This window comes from Prinia subflava, chromosome Z (assembly GCF_021018805.1).
Source record: "Prinia subflava isolate CZ2003 ecotype Zambia chromosome Z, Cam_Psub_1.2, whole genome shotgun sequence".
NCBI lineage: Eukaryota > Metazoa > Chordata > Aves > Passeriformes > Cisticolidae > Prinia > Prinia subflava.
Window position 1 is genome coordinate 53933843 of NC_086283.1, and position 22424 is coordinate 53956266.

The 22424-nt window shown below is 40.5% G+C and overlaps 1 protein-coding gene across 16 annotated transcripts in view; it reads right to left on the reverse strand.

Moving 5' to 3' along the window:
- Nucleotides 1–234: 234 nt before the first annotated feature.
- The window catches only part of SEMA4D (semaphorin 4D), a 101743-nt gene continuing 79553 nt past the window's right edge, over nt 235–22424 (reverse strand). For 14 of the 16 annotated variants that reach the window (XM_063423596.1, XM_063423593.1, XM_063423587.1 and 11 more), the window contains 3 exons: nt 22095–22267; nt 21825–21868; nt 18239–20708 (listed from right to left, as the gene is read on the reverse strand). In XM_063423596.1, the coding sequence (XP_063279666.1) occupies nt 19792–20708; nt 21825–21868; nt 22095–22267 (1134 nt within the window). In that variant the 3' untranslated portion in view covers nt 18239–19791. Of the gene's footprint in view, nt 3103–3600; nt 3699–6419; nt 6630–18238; nt 20709–21824; nt 21869–22094; nt 22268–22424 lie in introns of those variants that run through there. The other 2 variants (XM_063423598.1, XM_063423599.1) reach the window with 2 other exon arrangements.

Consider the following 22424-nt stretch of genomic DNA (forward strand, 5'->3'; position numbering starts at 1 on the left):
TAGTTTATCATACATCCTGCTTTGAAGTTAGAGGATATTGCAGGACAGCAAATGTGCTAGCCTGCTTCTCTGTACTTGCTCCTTGCTGAGACACCTCATTTCTTCAGTTTGGGGTTGTGTTGGTATATACATCTATGAGTTTTTGATCAATCTCAGTTTGTATCTAAATAGAAAAAATTTATATCTTATAAGAAATGAAATTTGTATCTTAGAGGAAATAAAATTTTAAAAACAAAAAGTGCTTACAGTAGTGGTGGAGCACGTTAGTGAGATTGGCCTGTGTAAACTGTTTTTTGAGGACAAGCTCAAAGAAGGTAATTGGAGGGATGCACATATGACTTGTGTCAGCTTTTCTGAAAGGTGATACAGGTGCCACGTGCTGCTCAGCATCTCTGCAGTGCATCTGCAAGCGCTTCACCATACTGAACACTGGTAGTGCAATACTGTGGAAAGGAGCTGCCTCGTGATGATAGAAGTGATATAAAAAACTTCAAATGATTTTGAAATGCAAACAATTTTGTAGAATATAAATTGTATAAAATCTGTTACAATATATTGATTCTATAAAGAATGCTTGTGACTTAACTAAGCTTGTCTTATGGGAATTTAGTGACAGTTGAAATGTCCCTTTTGGGAAGGAACATTCACAAGGGGAGCTGGCCTTATGCTGAAGTGCACCAGTTATGATGATGATGATCTTTTTTGTATTAGTTCCTTCTAATCTAAAATAGAAATTAGGGATGAAAGGTCCCAGTGACAAATCATGCTTTTGGCCAGCATATCCCCTTGATGCAAAGGTAAGTTGAGATTTATTCATTTGTACCAATGTCACTGGGATACACATCTAAAATTATGGAACTGCTAAACCCAGTCATTTGCATGGAATGAGGACCAGTTGGTAAAGAAGTTTGGTTTTTAACCATGCTTTCTATTTTGTCTTACTGTAAAAGAGCATAAAACTTCAGAAATCGTATACGTTGTTCATAATCTTAGAGACTTAGTTCCAATTCTTAGAAAGTATAAAAAAATTACTATAAGGTGTCAAAACCATGTTTACTAAATGCTGGTACATGGATTTTTTTTCATTTCCCCCCTAGTTGAACTAAACAAAAAATTTGGCAACTTCTTACTACTTGCAGTGATTTCCTGCAGAAACAAAGCAAAGCTTAGCTATGTCATCCATAACCATGGTCCCTGTCTTACTTTACATTCCCACTCACTTCCACAGAGCTAAACTTAAATGTGCTCCAAATTGGTTGAACAAATGGAGGAGAGGCAATTCAAGGAAAATCTATTTATAGTTGTCCTGAGAACAAATGAGAAAAAAATTCTCTAGTGGTATCAGTGGTATCATTAATGCATCAGCATTAATGAAATGCCTATGTGAAAAACAAGGAAAATGGTTAAGGAAAGTAGGGAGAAAATGAATTTTCACTCTGTATGTGTTACAAGGTAGTCTGATGCTGGAAAAAAGGATCATTCAAGCCTTAGCATGAGAAGACTGCTTTCTTTAATGTGGGAAACACTCTAATTTAAATCTTACCAGTTAGGAGAGAACTTAGGGATGAGTATGAATCTTCTGATACTGCTCAAAGCAGCTCTCTGCCTGGGTTGATTGATTATTAGGGAGCATCATACTTGCTTCCAGATTGTTTTGTATTGTATTGAGCAGATAACAGAGAATTTTTAATTTATACCTTAGACTTTTGTTTCTTAGATGCAGAAGGACAAAACTCTGAGCAGTAATGCAGTAGAACACTTATACTGTGAATAGTGTAGGTCCTCACATTTTCAGTCTGCATTTGATCATCTTAAGGAATGGTCTTTGAATTCCTTCGCATAGAATTTTTAAGCTACATTATCTCAAATATAGAAGAATAATTTGAAAAAACTAAAGAGTCTTCTTGCACACTTTGTAATCTGTCTGTATTGTAGGCAGAGTCTTCTTTACTTGGTATAGAAACTTTATTACAGTCATGGTTTAAGCCCAGCCAGCAATCAGGCACCACTCAGCCTCTCATAGTGGAAGCAGATTGGAAGCGTAAAAAGCCAGAAAACCTGTGGGTTGAGATGATGACAGTTGAATAGAGAAGCAAAAGCCATGCACACAAGCAAAGCAAAACAAGAAATTCATTCAGTGTTTCCCATGGGTAGGCAGGTGTTCAGCCATCCCCAGAGGAGCAGGACCCCTTCACACATAATGTTTACTTGGGAACACAAATGACATCACTCCGTACATGCCCCCCTGCCTTTAAATCCTGAGCATGATGCCACATGGTCTGGAATATCCCTTTGGTCAGTTGGGGTCACCTGTCCTGGCTGTGTCCCCTGCCAGCCTCCCATGCACCCCCAATGTCCTTGCCCGCATGGCCATCTAAAAAGCAGAAGAGGCCTTGGCTCTGTGTGAGCCCTGCTCAGCAATGACAAAAACATCTCTCCATTATCAGCCCTGTGTTCAGCACAAATCCAAAACAGCCCCATACCTGCCACTGTAAAGAAAACTAACTCAAACCCAGCACAATTGCCAAAGGAAATACGTTTGAACAAATGAGTTTGCTGACACTAGAAAGGTATGCTCTTCAAAACACTGGCAACATAAGGGTCAACACAGTAAAAGAAAAATAAGGGTACAAGTTGAAATGCCTTTAAATAAATGTGATCCAAGTCTTAATTTCTAAATCATATGCCAAGATCCTCAAGCCCAAAATAAGCCCCTGGTTGCCTTAATGAACTGAAAACAGAAAACATCATATTATATCCTTTGAACAGCACAAGTCTTGCTGAGACTACTTTTGTACTTTATTAAGCTGAAATAGCTGACATCAGAAAACCAGAGACAGTTGTAGCATGAGATGGGTGGCCTCTCTTGTACCATGTAACTTAGCTTAGTTATTCTTTGGTGCAGTAAGAATATCCCCTTCCACTTCGTGCTTGAGGTGTTTCTGCTGAATATCAGTTTCAATGTCAGCACTAATGCTTGCATAGACATCTCCAAATGCTATTATGCTAAGAGTAACAGGCACTCTTAACTTGCATGCATTTCTCCTTCTAGCCTGTTCATTTCTTTGTCCATTAGAGGCTGTTTCTCTTGTTGCAGGTCTCCTGAAGAAGAATTTCAGAATGATGTGTTAACCACTCTAAAAATGAAAATGGGGATTAAGGTTGCCTATACTAACTGTTCCACAGGCAGCAAACACATAGTATCTAAGGTTTTCAAAAGTGATCTTTGTTCTAACTGTTGGAAAAAAAGTATTAATAGCTGAGTCTGGACTTCTTTTTTTAAAAAAAAAGATCAGATTTTATGGACAGTACCATTCATGAAGTCCAGTAGTTTCTGCAATCCAGTTAGTCTACAGATGTAATGAAATTCATCTACTCTCTTCACTATACACAGACTTACTGTTTTGGGCAGCAAGAGCACTACTCACTGGTGAGCACTTGGTTAGTGGACTGAAGGAACAAGCTGACATAACTGCAATGAAGATCATACTTAGAACAGACTAAGGGTCAAGAATGATGACATGCACAGAACACTGATCATTTTGTTATATAAATACATGCAGGTGCAGAAGCTCAAGAGGCAGTTTATAAAAATCTTACCCATGTTTTCTTCCAGTTTTGCATCATCTTGTCATGTTCACTGATGGCGCTTCTCCAGGTGTCAAATTCTTTGGTCCATGCATCCTGACGAGCATTATCTGAGAATGGAAATGGGACGATTAGATAACCATACAATGTCAGAAGTCAGTACCTGATCAGATTCAGGACTGCCTGCAGGAAAGAGGCTAGAAGGAACCCCCATTCTGTCCTTCATTTTGCTCTACATCCTTTCATGTTATTTGGCAGTAAGTTCTGTTGAAATGGTAATGTCTCTTACATTGTGCAGCAAACTAAGAATCCTGCAGAGTAAACAGGTTTAGTGCCATTATCTGTGATTTGAGATCCCAAAGGTAGGACCTACAAATTATTAGTTCAAACCCATCTAACAAGCATAGGAATACTCCAGGTAGATCATAAGCCTGGGGAGAAGAGTGACATGTTGGAGAGGACCAGTTAACAGATGGACTGGTGACGTGATGAACATGTCACCCGTTAGTATTCCTCATTTTTCAGTAATCATTGGATCACAGAATCAATCAGGAAAAGAGCTCTGAGATCATTGAGTCTAACCTATGATCAAACACCACCTTGTCAAACAGAGCATGGCACCCAGCGCCACATCCAGTCTTTCCTTAAACACCTCCAGGGACACTGACTCCAGCACTTTGCTGGGCATCCCATTCCAATGTTTAATTATCCTGTCTGTGAAGAAAGTCCTCCTAATGTCCAGCCTAAACCTCCTCCAGCACAGCTTAAGCCTGTGTCCTCTTGTCATGGGAGAAGAGGCCGACCCCCACTTGGCTGCACCCTCCTCTCAGGTGGGTATAGATAGTGATAAGGTCACCCCCGAGCCTCCTTTGCTCCAGGCTGAACAACCTCGGCTCGCTCAGCCATTCCTCACAGGACTTGTGCTCCAGACCCTTCACCAGCCTTGTTGCCCTTCTCTGGACGCACTCCAAGCATCTCAGCCTCACACTCCATCATTGTCCTAAGCTGAGGGGCCCAGAACTAGACAAGGAGCTCAAGGTGTGGCCTCACCAGTGCTGAGTACTGAGTACCATCACTGTCCTTCTCCTGCTGGACACACCATTCCTGATCCAGGCCGGGATGCTGTTGGTCTCCTTGGCCACCTGGACAGTGCTGGCTCATGTCCAGCTGCTGTCACCAGCACCACCCAGTCCCTTTCTGCCTGGGCACTGTCCAACCACTCTGACCCCAGCCTGTAATGCTGCAAGGGGTTGTTGTGGCCAAAGTGCAGCCACAACACTTAGACGTGGTCTAAGACCCTGCATGTTGTCTTGCTAAACCTCGTATTTCTGGATTTGGCCCATCAGTTCAGCCTGTCCGTGCCCTGCTGCAGAGCTCTCCTACCATCTATCAGATCAACACTGCCCCCCAACTTAGTATCATCTGCAAATCTGCTGATGGTGGACTCAATCCCCTCGTTCAGATCATCAATGAAGATTTCAATTAAAGAGTACTGGCCCCAGCACAGACCCCTGAGGGACACCACTGGTGCCTGGCCCCAGCTGGATGCAGCACTGAGCACCTCCTCTCTCTGGGCCCGGCCTTGCAGCCAGTTCCTGACCCAGCACAGAGGGCTCCTGTCCCAGCCATGGGCTGCCAGCTTTTGCAGGAGTGTGCTGTGGGAGACAGTGTCAAAGGCCTTGCTGAAGTCCAAACAGACAACATCCACAGCCTTTCCTGCATCCACCAGGCATCACCTGGTCATAAAAGGAGACCAGGCTAGTCAAACACATCCTGTCCCTCTTAACCCATGCTGGCTGGGTCTGATCCTTCAGATATATGTAGATGCCACATAATTTTACTCAAGAGTTCCTTATACTTCCTTACATTGATAATTTAAGGAGGGCTATGTTACTGCATCTTGGTCTATTTGCCAATGTTTTTTGCAGAATATAAGACTGATGGTGACATATTTTCTATTTATCTTTTGGGGCACTCTTAACAGTCATATGTTTTTAGAGCATTTACATTGGTTTGGTTGAGATGCTCTTAATTTTGCTTCTGAAACAGACTTCAAAGTAACTGGAGTGATGGTGTTAACTCCCATGGCTTTTCTCTGTCATTGAAAAAAGAAGCATTGAGCGTTCCTTGACAGACTCACATTTGGTCTTCTTAATTCCTTCCTTCTGGTCAGACTGACATTTACCAGCTTCTTAATTTTTCCTTCATATTGCCAAGAAAATCCCTGCTGTATCACATTCATTGGTCCTGCTGTCTTAAAGGATTATTCAGACTTCCTCCACACCTGGGTAAGGTCTCAACAGCTAGCTGCAGCGGGCAGTCTGGATACCCCAAAATCCTGCAGCAGCTGAAGTTATCTAACTGCCCTCCTGCCTAGTCAGTGTCCAAATGGAGCAGAGAGAACTGACCTTGCCCAGCCATAAGTGGTTTACAAATCATGCAGTTTTAAATCAGTAGAGTGGGGGTTTCTCTTTACCATCTGACTTCCTTATGTCCTTATGAATTAAAGAATTCTTCTACATTACTCTGTAGAATTCCATCAGAGTACTTCTTTGTAGCTGTGTATTACTCATCTGATTTTCAGGTTTTTTGAATTAGTTTATCAGGTTTTGGTTCAGCTTCTAGATCATAACTTCTAATTTACATGAATCCTTTGAGGAAGGGGGGAGAAGGTGTTTTTATGGCTCTAAAACCTTTTCATAAACAAAGTGCAGACTAATACAGCAGCCAAGTTACCATCTTTAGATATGCACGTTTTATGGGTGAATATTATAAAGCTTTACTCGTATCAGGGTCAGGCCAAACACAGCCTACCCTTGAAACAAGCCTACCTTCATCATCCACTGTGATCAGCACTTCTGATGTTGTGTTCCCAACTTTTGAGATGAATGAACATCTGTATTCTGTGTTTTCTGATACTGAATCTTTCACCCAGCTGAGAACATGCACTCTGCCATCACGCAGCATGTGAGACTGCTCCGTGATGCATGCCTTCATCTTTTGTCTGTTCTTCTTCCAGACAAAGTAGGAGTTATCCGGACCTGTAAGAATGTCAGATTATTCTGTAAGAAAATAGAAGCTGAGTCTTTGAAAAGAAAACAAACCCCATCAAGTCAAGATTAGGCTTAAAAACATAAATGGTTGATTGAAATGTTTCTTAGGCTTCTTCAGCTGAAATTCTGGGTACCAAAAACCTGAGATAAAGAGTAGCCAGCACTGGAAATTTAGGTTCAAGCCAAAGCTGTACGTTTGTATTGAGGAATTCTGTGTGGATTCTCACAACAGGGAACTTAGCATACATGATAAGAGCCAATGATGAACACCAGCACCATCTGCCTGTGAAAATTTCTGTAGCACTAGGACACATTGCCTACTGCTGCCCAGCCTGGGTCCTGATACAAAACTTGAAATCACCTGAGACGTGCCTTGCAGAATCTGAAAAAAGGCCAGGAGGGGAAAAGTTCAAGAACTCAGTGTGTCAAAGATGCTGGAACTAGGAATGAAAGAAGTAGAATTGGAAAAAGCACAGAACCAATAGTCACAGCAGGCACTTAAGCAAGATAGAACTTGAAAGAAGCTTGGATCAACAACAAAGAGCAATCTAATTTTTTAGCCTTGTTACTTTTATTTGTCTTAACCTGCAAGGGCAACATTTGAATAAATCAGAGATTGACAGTAGCCTGAAGGAGAGAACAGCTATTCCCAGAAACTACCTGGCAAGGTTGGCTGAAGTGCACTTGGCAGCATCAGAATCTTCCCATTTAAAATACAGACACCTGGGCCAAGCTAAGAACTCTGTAATTCTGATGTTTAAAACATGACTATTTCTCCCTCTGGGCCTAGAATCCAGAACAGCCTTAGCAAGAGATGTGAAGAGAAATTTGGAGTAAAAAGAAAATGAACTATTGTTGCAAATATGTCTTGACAGGCACTACCACAGCTTTTATTGTGAACATTTCATATTGCAAGTTGATGTGGAATTCTTTTCCCTACAAAAATACAATTCTATCATTAAGTTTTAGATAATCATGCAGGAAAAAGAACAACTAGTTTTTACATTTGTGTACGTATTACATATTTGTACATAGTAGACATTTTTATGTTGTGTATCATATTAAATTCTTAACTCCTAGGTTTTATTTCCAGATCTCCCACAAATATGGGCACATAAATTAGCAGTAAGGGAAAGAGTGAACAATAGAGGACATGTCTAGAGTTAAAGCATTGTAGAGTTTCTCTGAGGGAAGTGGCACAGTCTGAAGGGCTGACTGCAGCTCTAACAGTGCAGAAAGGGCAAGCATACACTGGACTGAAAACAGCTGGTCTAGCACATACTCTTTTTTTTTTTTTTTTTTTTTTTTTTTTTTTTTTTTTTTTTTAGGTGTTTTATGGATGATTGTATTCATTCTACCATTAACAGCAGATAGGTTATATGTCACTAAGTTCATGGGAAGTCTGGAACCAGGGACAAATTACTTCATTAACCTAATGCTGAAGTTGGAATTTGGATAAATAGGAGGAATAGTAAGTGCAAACACAGCAAAAAAACCCCAAAATCCTTAAGTGACATTTTAGAGCCATAAAAGGAAGCAGCATGTTTAGTGCAGGACACTTCCCTAAATGTACTTCAGATGTACTATTCACACCAGAGAACCTGCTCTATTTTCCAGTGCTGAAGATGCAATTGCGCTGGAAATCTGCCAGAATTTCAGCTTACATCCTCATTTCACCAAGAGACTACAATGCAGCAATTGCTTATACATGAAATATTGCAAGCTGTTGGTTCAGATTGGCCCCTTATGAAGTGCAACTAGGCAATTTTACCCTTCTGTTGTTTTTCTCTGCATTCAGGAGCACTGGAAATCCCCAGAGATACACACTCAGATATCCCCACTTACACTGGTTGACAGCAAAATCTAGGTGCAAGGAGTACTCAAGAGTTTTCCTGATTCTGTTTCAGTGCAGCTTGTTTCGAATTTTCAGGCAATTACCTTCTCTACTTTGATTTCATTTTCAGGATGGATCAACAGAAAAAAATACACTGTGAAACAGTTTCATCTGCAAAAATTTTGAATCACATTTGTTAAATGTAAATTTTCTACAACTCTGTGATGAGAAATTCAGGCTCAGATGTAATGGCTAGAGAAATATTTTTTGAAGATAAAGGAAAATAATAGAAACATATACTCTGTGCTTTTTTACTGTCACTATAATACAAATGAATTACATGTATAGTGCAACCTTTAAAATACAAGTTTCTGACCTGATCTACTTACTTCGTCATCCCCGTTAGGAATGCTGAAAGATTTTTAAAAAGTAATTTTATTAAAACATAATAATCAAGCAGAGAATTAAACAGCACACCCGGCTAGGTACGTAAGTAACTGTCTACGTAGCCATAAAATATATTTCAAACAACTAACTTCAAAAACATTGCTTCAATAAACTACATTAATTACGTGTGATTAAATAAAATTAACTTCACCACCTTCATGATTTTAGGAGAATCAACAGTTATCAAATAATAATACAGGAAGCTTTGTGGTATTATCTGTGGAAGTGTTTGCTTCTTTCCCACATAGATTTCATCTTCTCTGCTCTCAGTAGCTGGAATGAAACAGTAATGGCCCAGGTAGTTCCTTGCCAGCAGAATGGGTTCTTTGACCTATGCCAAGTCAGTCTGGGTTACAAAACCCACATTTTAATACCCAGATGACTTTTTCCTCAATATTTTCCATGAGACAAAAAGTTCAACCACCACAGTTAGCCTAGAAACACAAGCCACTGCAACTGTTTGCAATCTTCTACCCACAGTCTGCCTGCATTCACTGGGTTATTGGTGTAAATTTGACCTACGGTTAAAAGAAGTAAATAAAAGCAGACTTAAAGAACTGAAGTACACAGCTACAGATTCAGAGCAGCATGGGGATGTGCCCTGCTAAGCTGGACCAAATTAAGCACTTGCCACATATGCATCACATCCTAATAGACATATGGTTTTCAAGACAGCTTGGAGACACTAATTTAAAAGGAGTAGATTATGGATTAAGCAAAGCTCAGTAACATAAGGCAGGAGGAGCAAGAGGGAGCACTGGCCAAACTGGCTCCTTGTGCCACATGCTACAACGCACAGAGAACTGTGCAGACATTTCAAAAGCAGCCCAGTGAAGCTGCATTGTAAAACCTGAGCAGTGCTACCACTGATGGTTCAGCACAGGGTCTCCCTCATTTCTAACCCAGTTCTTGAAGGGTCACATTTGAATACGGCTGCCTTATAGTCACAGAAACACTACAAAGATGAGGGAGTTGGTACAAAAGCAGGAGCCATGAGAAAACTTACACCCCAGCTAATAATTTCTGCAAGTTGACAGCAAATTAAAATCCAATGATGATAACAGGTATCCCAGGGAGAAATTCTACCAGGATAACAAAAAGTCTTTTACAAAAATTCCTATAATCTAGACAAGGAACTGCTAAGGGAGGCTATTCACAGGGATGGGAAGTTCAGGCTTAAGAAAAAGCCTCCCCTGTATAACCCAACACACACCAAGACCTCTTTAAAAGCTCACCATGTGCATCAGATTAAGAATGGCATCTGGATTTAGTGCTTGTTATCAAGCTTGCGGTTTTGCTGAATGCTACTGAAGCAAACATCCCAGATTTCTGAAAACCGAGATCATACAGGAAGCTCTCATCTGGAGCAGGGATTAAGTTTTTAAAAGGCACTACAATCTGGATGTAGGAAGTTGTTGGTTTTTTTTTTTTAATCAGACATTAAAGTTAGCCCAAGAAGAGCTTGGTCAATCATTAATATGAAACATTACCACCAGCACTACTCAGTATGTGAATGAAAGATTTTGGGCTGGTCACAGTTTCTTGAGCTGTAGGAATCTGAGTCATGCTGCTGTTACCAAAACAATAAACCAGTATGAAATGAAGCCATCAGAGAGCAGCTGATTGGAAAAGTAGGTGGAAAAAGATCTTTAAATTGAGACAAGCATCTTTGCAGTTTTCTGAAAATAGCGTGCAATTTTTTTATAGTTTTTGTTTGTTGGTGTTTGATTGTTGAAGTAGGGCAATTCATTCTAGATGACAAACTTGACAGCAATGGAAAAAAGTCTCTTTAAAAAGCCAGGAAAGCAGACCTCTCTGAAATGCCAAAGAATATTACTTCCAATACCAAGTATTTCACACTGAAGAATGCATGATGTCCTTCGGACACCTGGTGCTTCATTAAATTACCCATCCCTTTGTGTAACATCAACACCACAAGCTGATGCAGCCTTATGGCAGATGAAAAGCAGGAAGTGCTCCCTGCAAAACGTGAGCCACCTAAGAGCTGGAAGCAGCAACCAGCCACGAGAGGTGACACACAGCACACATAGGTGCGAGCAGGACATGGCATCCATCCTTCAGAAACGGAATTTAAAAGCAGGTTGGCTGACAGGATGGAATTGGTAACTGTTCATGCCTTTATTCAGATGCCCTCTGAGGGTGTCCAGAAAAAGGTTGTGCAATTGGAACCTAGATAACTGCCTGTGGGAAAAAAACTGATTAGGCACTAGCAAGCTAGAACCCGGGACTGTCACCAAAAAAAAGTTCTACTTCCACAGTATCATGGAATTAACTATGTTGGGAAAGACCTTTGAGATCCTCCAGTCCAACCTATAACCTAACACCACCTTATCAACCAGACCACAGCACTAAAGGCCACATCCAGTCTTTCCTTAAACACTAGCAGGGACGGTGACTCCACCACCTCCCTGCACAGCCCATTCCAATGCCCAATCCACTCTTTCTATGAAGAACTTGTTCCTGATGTCCAGTTTAAACTTCCCCTGGCACTTTGTGTTTGCCTAATTATTTTTAGCCATCCTATCAGCTAACAAGTCTACTATGTGAAGTTTTAAATAAAAGTGAAGAAAAGTGGAGAACATATTCTAAGGAGTAACATGCTCTCTAAATACCGCTCCTGCTCTCCAGAGAACACAAACTATGTGTTTGCTTTGTTTGCCAGGTAGATCTAGCAGGAAGATGACTAAAGAGATGGAAATGAGATTTTCATATCCACTGTGGGGACAATGCATACAATATGCTGAGACAATTCTGGTAGCAATTTCTGCTGAAATAATTAAAAGAAGATGACAGCTTTGGTCTAATTTAGTTTTATCACCCACCACACCAGCAGATCATTAATTACAAGTCTGCAGGCTGTAGTTCTCATGGGGAAGAAAAACAAGTGTACAGGTAGTCAGGTTACAATCCTGGCTGGCAGGGGATAACAAGGTGTTCTGAGGAAAACTGCAAAATTGTGATTATGGTCCAGATTCCAATACCAGCCCAAACTGATTACATCTCACTGGGCAGGGCTGGAAAATACAGCTGCTCACTCAGGGCCAGGGTGTAGCAGTTATTACCAGTGTACTGCTTCAAGCTGAGGCATTACTGAATCAAGAGTTCCACATCAGCAAGGAGAAAAAGTTGAAATATTTATGCTGAATTGCAAAAAAAAGAAAGGCTACACTGGGAGGTCAAGTAAACTCTTGTGAACACACGGTACAGAGAAGAAAATACACACCTAAGTGAATCCTTCTCCCTCCTGAGAGAAGACATCCCAAAACACATTTGGATCTCAAAGATTCCAATGTGAAGCAAGCTTCTCCTTTTATACATACCTAGTCACACTACAAAAGGTGATACAGATTCTGCTCCCTTGCAGTCTCCCCAAACTGTGTACATTAATTTCAAATGGAGAATACAAGCTGTTTTGTGACCCAGGCAGTTCATCTCTGCTGACAGCCCATGCAGTACCCAATCCCCAGGCCAGATGAAGAGCTGAACTAGACAACAGCAAAGGTGTTGCTTCACAGAGGTACTCCTGCACAGAGCTGCCAGCCCTTTGCCTGGGCCTCAACAGAATTTTTGACAAGTTGCTCTCTCAAAAGGGTGGCTTATTCAAACTGTGTGAGCATCAGCAGAAAACTCTGCAAACTATGCCATGGCTTCATTTCTCCAATCCCCCTGCTCCCATGAGCTGCAGCCTGCAAGACTTATTAGTGAGTGTACAAACACCAACTGGTGTGCACGGGACACACTGCAGCCTACAGCTGCTAGACATAAGTGGACTGAATCGCCCAAAGTATTTTAGGGTCTTTATCTTTTAATAATTTATAAACCACCAAAAGCCACACAAGATGTTTCCCAAATGCATTCATTCCACAGGAAAAACCTGTACAAGTGCAGTCGGCAGCACACTGAAATGTAGGAAAACAATAGATCAGTGAAATCTTCTGAGTAAAAAATAACAAGACACCTTTGGTTCTACTTCTTTTCCTTGGTCTCCCCTTTTTTAATTTGATGCCTGATGCATTAAAATTTGCCTTACTCTTGAACTACTTTTACACTGAACTTACTCTAGTCTTTACTGGAAAACGAATACAAAGTTAAAACCAACCAAGAAAAAACCAACCAACCAAAAACAACCAAAAACCCCACAATAACAACAAAACCCTGAAAAGGTATTCTTGCTGCACACCTTTCCACATATTTTGTAGCTTGACCACAGCCTTTACACATAAAACTGCACAGCAAGGAAATTTCTACAGAAATGTTTCAAAATCTGCTGCTGATGCCAGAATTTAAGAATGCATTATCATGTCATGGTCCTAATAAAAATTAATTTTCAATTTTATTACAGAAGTCACTACAAAGGAAGCCATCAGAGCTCAGGTAGCAGCAGCACTTAAAAAGGTGTTTAATACTGTTAGTTTTGCATGCTGACTTAGCTATGAAGGTCTCAGCAGGCCCCATGTCTGAAGAAAGAAATGCCAGCACTATAGTAAGAAAATTAAACTCCTAAGATATCACAATCTAAAGCAACAAGGGTATCTTTAATGTCTGTGTGTTTTATGTAAAACGGATCTGTGATATTACCCAATTTTATAGAATTTCCAAGACCTTTTCTGTTATATATTAAAGGAACAACCTTAATTTTTCAACTTGTCTTGTAGATGCGTCCCAAATAACAATAAACAGGTGGCATGTCAGCGATCTACGTACAAGATTTTGTAGTGCCACAGTGCCGTTAAGCAATGTTTAGTCAGTGCAGTAACAATTGAAAAAAAAATGGTACAAACCCATAAAATAGCGAATTAATAGCGACAAGATAACTATATCCAAAGACAGTGAAATTAAGTCGAAGCGCATGTGATAAAACACCAAGGGTCTATAGAGAAGACAATTCATAAAGTGGGATTTTAAACATAAATTGTTTAACAAGGTGCAAACTTACCATTCCCACAGGAAGGTAAACCAGCCATTTACTGGGCATACAGAGTAAAGTAACAGGTACAGCTTCAGAAAAGCATGACTGTGTAAATCTCAAAATATACTGCATAAAAATTTGAAAATTTTATAAAGTTTTGAAATATTGGTGCAGTAGATTGATTCATCCTGGAAGATGCAGAGCTTTTCCTTTCAAGGCTACCAATTAAATCATTACCATGTTTCAAAAAAAATGTTGTATCTGTTCATAGCCATAATTAAGAGCCACATACCAACTTCACCCAGTTATAAAACACAGGTGTATGAAAAACTGCTATTTGATATTTGTGTTCTTGTAAGAACAGAAGAGTAACAACCCAAGTAAAGTCCATTATAAGATACTGACATGCTGTAATTTGTCATTCTGCACAAACATTTTGTCCAACACAAAGAACATTCCTAGGCTCATTCTGCTCTGGAAGTGGCACACCTTCATGCCTCTCCTGATTGAACTCTACACCAGACCAGACCACCCCAGGGCATCACACCTGAGGCAATCATGCAAATGATACAAAGAACCCTCACTCAAGAATGAATTACTCATTTCCATGGGTAAGTCAGTCTCTGACAGGCGACTTCCTTCCTGGGGAAAAAAGATCAGGTGCAGCTAGGTGTATGGGCTTTTGAGCCCTTCTGCTGAGACGTGCAATGCACCAGCACCTGGTGACACTGCACAGACAGCCCCCAGCCACCTGGACACGCCTGGGACTGGTCTCTTTCAGACGTGCTCTGCAGGTACTTTGTCAAGAGTCTTATTTGGTCTGCAGCAGCCCTCTTGAAGTGCAGTGCACTGCATTTTGTATTTTCACTGTGTTGTATTTTGTGTTTTCTCACCCTTCTGCGTGTTTTTCAGTGCAACTTCAGGCTCCACCAAAGAATCTCTAGTAAACAACCTGCAGTTCTAATTCTTGCAAGTTATGGATCTTTTCTTCCACAAATGTGGGAAACTTTCTTGTACTTCTTCTAAAATAGCATAACCACAGGGAACAGGCCTTGCACGTGGGTGTTACCAGATACCCATCTCAGTATCTCCATGAAATAATAATGTCTTGAAAGTGTATTTCCAAGTTCACAGAACTTTATGGTCACACTACTGGGACATTTTTACCAAGATGGAAAACAATCTAGTATGTAAAATCTCCAGCTGCAGATGAACTAAGAGGGGGGAGTCATCTTGACACCAGGGACACAGAGAGGCTCCATCTGAAGGGGAAGCACAGTGCTTTGCAGCATTTCTGATTATAAAAGCATTTGAACTGTTGCACAGCACACTCACCATATTTTAGTTTTGTCTCTGAAGTTATGGACATGGAGATACTACACTAAAGCTGGGCAAGAGGTGCCAGTAAAACACCTTTGAGCAGAACCACAACTCTAGAAAAAAACTGTTCCTACTACACCCGATTTCAACAGAGCACACCAGAGAAATTCTACAGCAGGTACATGACCGACTTCACTGTCTTTCTCCTGAACCAGATGGTGTAGTATCTAGTTCAATTTATTTGACACTTGCCTGAACTGCCTCTAAAAGTTTTAAAAATTCTGTAATAGAAGAGAAAGTTTCTACTAGAGAAAGTACACAAGAAACCTAATGTTTGCCCATGCACATATGGCATACAGGTCTCTGGACAAATGTGAAACTCTTTGGGGGAGTTTCAGACAGACAGACAGGCAAACTGGGAGAAAATTTACGATGGGACATTTATTCCTCCATTTTCTAGAAGGGCAGAAGTATTCCATGCTTGAAAAAACTTATTTTCCAGAAAAAATGTAGCAGTTTGCCACAAGTGCTGTTTGCGCTGTATCCACTAACTTTACCTTATGGAAATGAGCCAGTTACAAGGTTGTAAAGTCTTATCCTTAGGGAGCTTTCAAGTTAAAACAGGTGGGATGAGTAAGAGATGAGCAAAAGAACTCACCAACTCCTGCTGAGTTTCCAGACAGCTTGAAACAGATAGTTACAATGAAAAAAAAAGGAAGAGATTCAGCAATTCTGATAAAATAACAATTAAGCTAGAAACTTAATTAACAACAACGTTTGACGTTTTTACTGGGTGATGTGGTAATCTATGTATTTGCATCATACATTTACTGATGCCATATCCTTTTTTGCAGACATTTAACACTCTGCCAGTCTCATTTAACCCTTTTGCTCCCTGCAAACACATTTTACCTTATAGCTGAGAGAAAGCGAGTCCCACTAAAGCTATGTTAATATAAAGAAATATCAACAGACACTGAACAACTCTGAACAAATCCAGAGACCTTCCTTGCAAAAGCAATTGTTTAGCCACCTCCTACCCAGGATGAATTAATATATCCACGCATGCAGGACCCAGAAAGACGCATATATCTGCATCAGTTCAGTGTGCTGGCTTGCATTTGCTGGTTTGTTCAGTTTTTTAAATTGAGACTGAAATCGCAATTGTGGGTAAGAGAAGAGTGTGATGTGTCAGCCAACCGCCCTGCTTCCTAACGGGAGCAAAAACTCTCACCCATAATACAAAGTCCAGTCTCTCCCCCCTTTGAAAGGCATTGGAAGTGCTTCCCTAACTGGGTCACCTTGCCCCACCTGTGCCATTACTGCACCCCTTGAATGTGGTTGTTGGAGTTTCTTCCACTATTCACCCCTACACTTCCTGAGGAATGGAGTTCACACACTGATTTTAGGACACTGCACCTTCCTTCTTAAGTTCAGTAGCACCAAGGCAAATGCAAATACAGTTTTTAAGAGCAGCATCACCCTGTTAAGATGGCCACTGCTGGATGAGAAGAATTAATTCTAAAATAAAGTCTAGGTCTGCATAAGAATTATCAAACTGTTTACATATTCTGTGCCATTTTAACTTTTTTTTTCACGGTGGAAAACCAAGTTTCCGAACTGCCTATCACAGAAGTGAACAAATTACTGCTGAAAAGTGCTTTCCAATCTAAATTATTCTATTATTTGAAAGAACTTTCATTCCACCGTTTTTCCTTTTAGCCATGGAAATACAAAGAGTGTCTTTGTTAAGATCTATGCTCATAAAGACTTAGGCATTTAGATCTGATTCCACATAACACTAACAGAGATGCCAACACAGAACAACACTACTTTTTAAAATTATTCAATCTATATAATTTCTTCTTTAAAGATTAAGGTTACATATGAAGACCTGTTTCAATCCATTAAATCACACTTAGTTTAAACCAGCAATTACAAATTGTAATTTGTAACAATCTAGACAAAAACTGGGGGAAAAAAAAAAGCTGAATTGCTATGGAAAAAATGGCTTTGTCCTCCTGTACACCTCAGATAAAATATCTGTTATAAAACGGAAGTTGCTATTACTGTATGTATGTCACCATTTGAAGATGGAAAAATTAATGACTAACCTGATCCAGAAAATGGGTAAAGTTCAAATCTAATAAAAGGGTTTTTTTAAACTGCAGTTTTTACACACTGACAATATCTACCTGCTAAACATCCATATGCAATCCTGACTCACGGGATTCCTTCAGCATGCAAGTGAGCCTAATAAAATCAACTGGCTATTAACATACTAAAGTAGATTGCTGCCTCAGAGCCTCCATTATACAGTACAGTACTCACAGTGACTTATTCTTGGGTAAGAGCATGCTGGCATCCTGATACTGTCTCTCTTTGCTCTTGTTTTCCCCCCCTAAACATCACAAAAGTAAAATTTATACAGTACACGGTTACATAGACAAACCTTCAATGCAGAAAGTGCTGGCTTATACAGGGGTCCCTCAACTTACCTGTGGCTTGGCAGAAGAGGTGGAAGGGTCCCCGGACACTAACATGCTGTGCCTGGTCACTTAGGAAAGGTGGCAACAACATGACCTTTACGGGGTCTTTGCTAGACCAAACATCAGGCTGGGTACTGGTGGGTGAAGGAGGTGAATCACTTCCCACACAGGACAAAAAGGAGGTACCAGTAGGAGGGAAAGGTATAGGAGATGAGGCTGTGTGACAGAAGAGGACAGAAAAGAAAGTAAAAGGGTACTAAGGAAAGAAGTTGCAAGAAATACATCACACAATGAAGAAATAATGCAAAAAGACAAATGAGTTTTAGAAAGGTACTGAGACTAAGTGTCTCTAGGCCCCTAGAGAAGAGCACTTTCCTCCTTCACCCACATTGTTTTTATCCCATCCTTCCCATCTCCCCAGCCTGGGTTATAACCCATTCAATTGAAGCTGAGAGGCTGCTTCAAATTAATTACAAAGTTTTTACATTCCCCCCCAAAGGAAATCACAAGGAACATTAGTGCTTGCCAAATGGAAAGCACTGTCATTGCGTCACGTTTCAGGAAAGCCAAGATGTAATACAATTTATTTTAATATTTATTCTGTTATATGTACATAATTAAAATTAGAAAAATAAAACCAAACTGAATCTTATAAAATATAAACTGTTTACACTAAGATGGTCTAAATTATGTTTGCATGAAGGTTCAACACAGAAAAGCAGCCCAGGCATACTGCTATTTACTGTTAAAATGTATTCTACTTCTAACAATATTTACAGAAAGAAGCAGTGAGAGGAACAATTCTTTAGGACTGTACTGCACACATAAAATGTTTTTACAGACAAACAGTGCTGCTGTGAACCAGGCTGAGAACAAATGCACACTTTCACGTTAGCAGGCATGATTCACATAAACAGTTCAAAGGACTGATTGTTTAAGCAGCTCCAGTTTCAGTCTCCAGTTGCATAGGAGAGTGAAGGTATCATCCAGAAAGGGTCACGCTGCAAGTATTTGTCACAAAAAGAAGCTGAATTATTTCTGAATCTGAAAAGAAGAAAAAAATCAGCAATGTTTTCTCATCAGGCTGTGTCCTAACAGTCCATTCCAGCGAGTCACTAGCTGAATTGTTGGAGTTAATTCTTCTCGATTCCTGTTTCGCTTCCATAATGCAAGAAATCTCTCTCCATGTCACTGCTAACTGACATTGCTTGCCTGTACTGTTCTATAAACTAAAGAAAAAAAAATAAATCCAGTTTTGTATAGAAAATAAAATGTGACTATGTCCAGCTGGCTGGCTGGTGGGGGGAGGAAAAAAAAAGAAAAATAAAAGAAAAAAAAAAGAAAAAAAAAAAAGAAAAGCATTTGTTTCCTCCTTCCCCATTCCCCACTTACTCCATGTTTTGAACTGATATTGTTGTACCTACATTTCTAGAAAGCAGCAAAGGAAAGAGCCTTTAAACAAGATTATCCCTGAGTCTTACACAAATCAAGGCAATGCTATCCCCATTATACCTTAAAATCTAAGATACTTATAGAGCAGTTAAAAAAATTAACTTTAACCAACTAAAAAGATCTAGTGTGCCAAAACACAAAGCATAAAACTAAAAACAATCACTAGAAGCAAAGAAAAAAATGTCCCAATCTGGACAAAAGTCTATAATTTACCAATCTGATAAACTAAACTCAATTTCCAATTTGGAATTAAAATGAAACTAGATCTTTTTTTAATGGCAACTAAAAATATGTGAAGACTGAAGTACTTTTTAAAGCCAACTGAATTATAAAGTTACTTTTACTCTATCGAAGAACATGGCCAAAGAACAAGCAAGTAGCTTCACTAGAGCAAAGTGCTCAACGGGAGGAAAACTGGGAATAAACAAGTGGTGATCTGAAACTGGCCATTTTTATAAAAAACCAGAAAAAAAGACAGTACAACACAAGATGCTATGGTCTCCAGACAATTACATCACTTCTCTAATCTGCCAAGATCTGAACGAAAATTGGCTTGCTGTACAGCTTAAGCGTGTAACCCCTGCAATGGCTCAGCTGTCACACCCAGGCTCTCTGTGCTCAAATAGCCAGCCGCAGGACCACAGCTCACTCGCGCCTCTGGGAGGACGGCGCGCTCCTTCAGTCCCCCTCCACGTCCGAGTCGGCGAACTTGAGCTCGCACTTGACGTCGAAGGGCTTGTCCCGGGCCTCGCGGGACGCCTGCGAGTCCCCGGCCTGCAGCTGGCTGTTCCCGCAGTCGGGCTCCGTCTCGTAGCCGGTGTCGTGCGCGGGCTTGGGCTGCTCCCCGCTCTGGTGGCTGACGCTGCCCTGCTCCACCAGCGTCTCTTTCACGCTTTGCTCGCAATCAGAAAAATCTGACTTCGTTTTCTTTTTACCGAGCAGCATCACAGAGCGAAATTTCAAGCACTGCCCTGGCAAGTAGCCTTTGTAACAGTTGTAGGAGAGCAGGCACAGAAAGAGAACGAAAAAGAAGAGGAAGAGGAACATCAGCAGGAAGTTATCATTTGACTTGAGGAACATTGTCTTTTCTGGGACTGCATCAGGAATTGAATTGAAGAGCTCTGTGTTGGAGGCTACACTTGTTAGGACAGGGCCAATGGGCTTTGTTAATATCCTTGCTGTTGTGACTGGTACCATGTGAGTGGTCGAGATGTAAGCAGAGGACCCCTCGGTTGACACAGCTGATAGTTTTGGCACATCACTATTACCTTCTGTTGGTGCGGCTGTCACGGTGGGGCCCACTGTGATATGCTGCATTTTTTTCAGTTCCAAAACATGCTTAGCCAGCACTTGAGAAAATTTTTTATTTTTGACTTTTTCTTCCGACAAACATTGGTAAACACCACTGTCTCCTTCTGACAAATTGAAGATGAGCAGTGCCTTCTCCAGCAGACGGTACTTGGGACTCTCCACTCTCAGCACATCATCTTTGAACTTCCAAACTACCTGCGCCAGATTGGACTTTTGAGAACACTTGAGTTCTGCTGTGCTCCCATGCTTGAATGTATGCTGTAGGGGATTCTCTCTTACTTTATCTGGAACATCAAAATAAATGTGCAGAGTATCAGCAATGATTCCATTTTGCTCTAATCTGTACAGCTTCACCAGACTGTGTTACAATCTTACTGGAAGCATGAAGACTACGGCATTCACCTCACAAGACCAGGTGGACAGCATGCAAGAATCTCAGTGGAATACCAGGCTGCAGGTGGAACATCAAGACAACCTAAGGGATAGGACACCTCAACTCTAAGGCAGCCTCCACTTCTAGAAAAAGGTGAGGCCTCACTGATCCACAACTATGCGTGTACCTGAGAAGTTACTGTTTGGGAAAGATACTATACTTGGTCTCAATTTATATCCAATCGGTGCATTTTAAATAACACAGCAACTACAAAGTATCCAAGAGGAAACTGAACTACCAACTCTCTCCTGAAAAAAAGGATATTTGCACTTTTATCACACCCACACCTTATGGCACTCTATTAGGTCAACAAAAAAAAAAATAACAAGCAAAGCTCTCATGGCGGTTCACGCTTTGCTTGGATTAGAAATAAAAAGCAAGTACATCAAACTCTTAAGAGCTTTTTTTACTGCAGCTAAAATCTCCTGTAACTCTTTATGATCTCCTTGATCTAGTGACAACAGCACACACGATAAAGAAAGGACCTGTGGTTACTTGTTTTAAAGCACTATGGAAGGTACTTCAGCTGCTCTGTATCATGTTCTGAGTTCCCCTTCCCCTCTCACCATAAAACCAGCTTTTTCTTTTTTTTCAGAATAATTTAATCTGATCTAGCAGCAATAACCAAGCACGTGTCAAAGCTCACAGAATGTCAAATGCTGCATCAAAGAGACAGAGGCCTCTGCAACAGAAGTACTTCTGATATTGCTTTCATTCACAAGTCACTGTTGAGGTGCCCCCATTCATTTCAGGGGGTTGTGCACTGCACACTGAAATGCATACAAACACAGACAGTTTTTAAGACAACATGCAGGTTGTACAGATGCTCCAATATTCAAAGCAGAATCCCATACCTATTAAAGTGTAAATGAATGTCCAGATAACCACAAAAGCAAAGCTGAACTAAATACAACTCTTTCACCACTCCACCTAGACATATGAAAGAGCTCTTTGAAGACTAACTCACCAGAACAGGAAGATGCATCTCCACCTATGTTTTGAATCCAGTTCCTGTAAAAAGAAGTCCAACCATTACAACTTCAAATCTTGTTTCCTAAAGTCTGCCCATCCCCTTGTACTAAAATAAGAGTCATCTAAACAGCACTAGCAGACATAAATGGATAGGAAAAAGTCTGTATTTGAATTGTATTCAATTTTTAAAATTCCAGTTATCAGTAAGAGACAAGACTGATTAAACATTGATTGTAACTGTAAGGTAATCAAAGGATACAATTACCTTTCCATTTCACCCTCTTTAAAAATATCAATGCAGGAAGCTTCAAGAGGTTTCCAAGCACAGTAAGGATCCCTTGCTAAAACACAGTCAACACAAGTGGTGTACTTGTCACAGAATGCCACTGGAGACTGCACCACACCAGAATTTGAACCAGCAAAGAGGTATCTTCTGCCCTAAAGAAAACAGAGCACAACAAAAAACATCACAGCCAATCACTTTCTCAAACCCAAACAACCCAATCCATGGAACAATTTCAACATTATTAAAGAGCTGCATATATACAGCCTTTTTTGTAAAAAGTTGTGCCTTAGGAGAGTAAGCATTTGATTA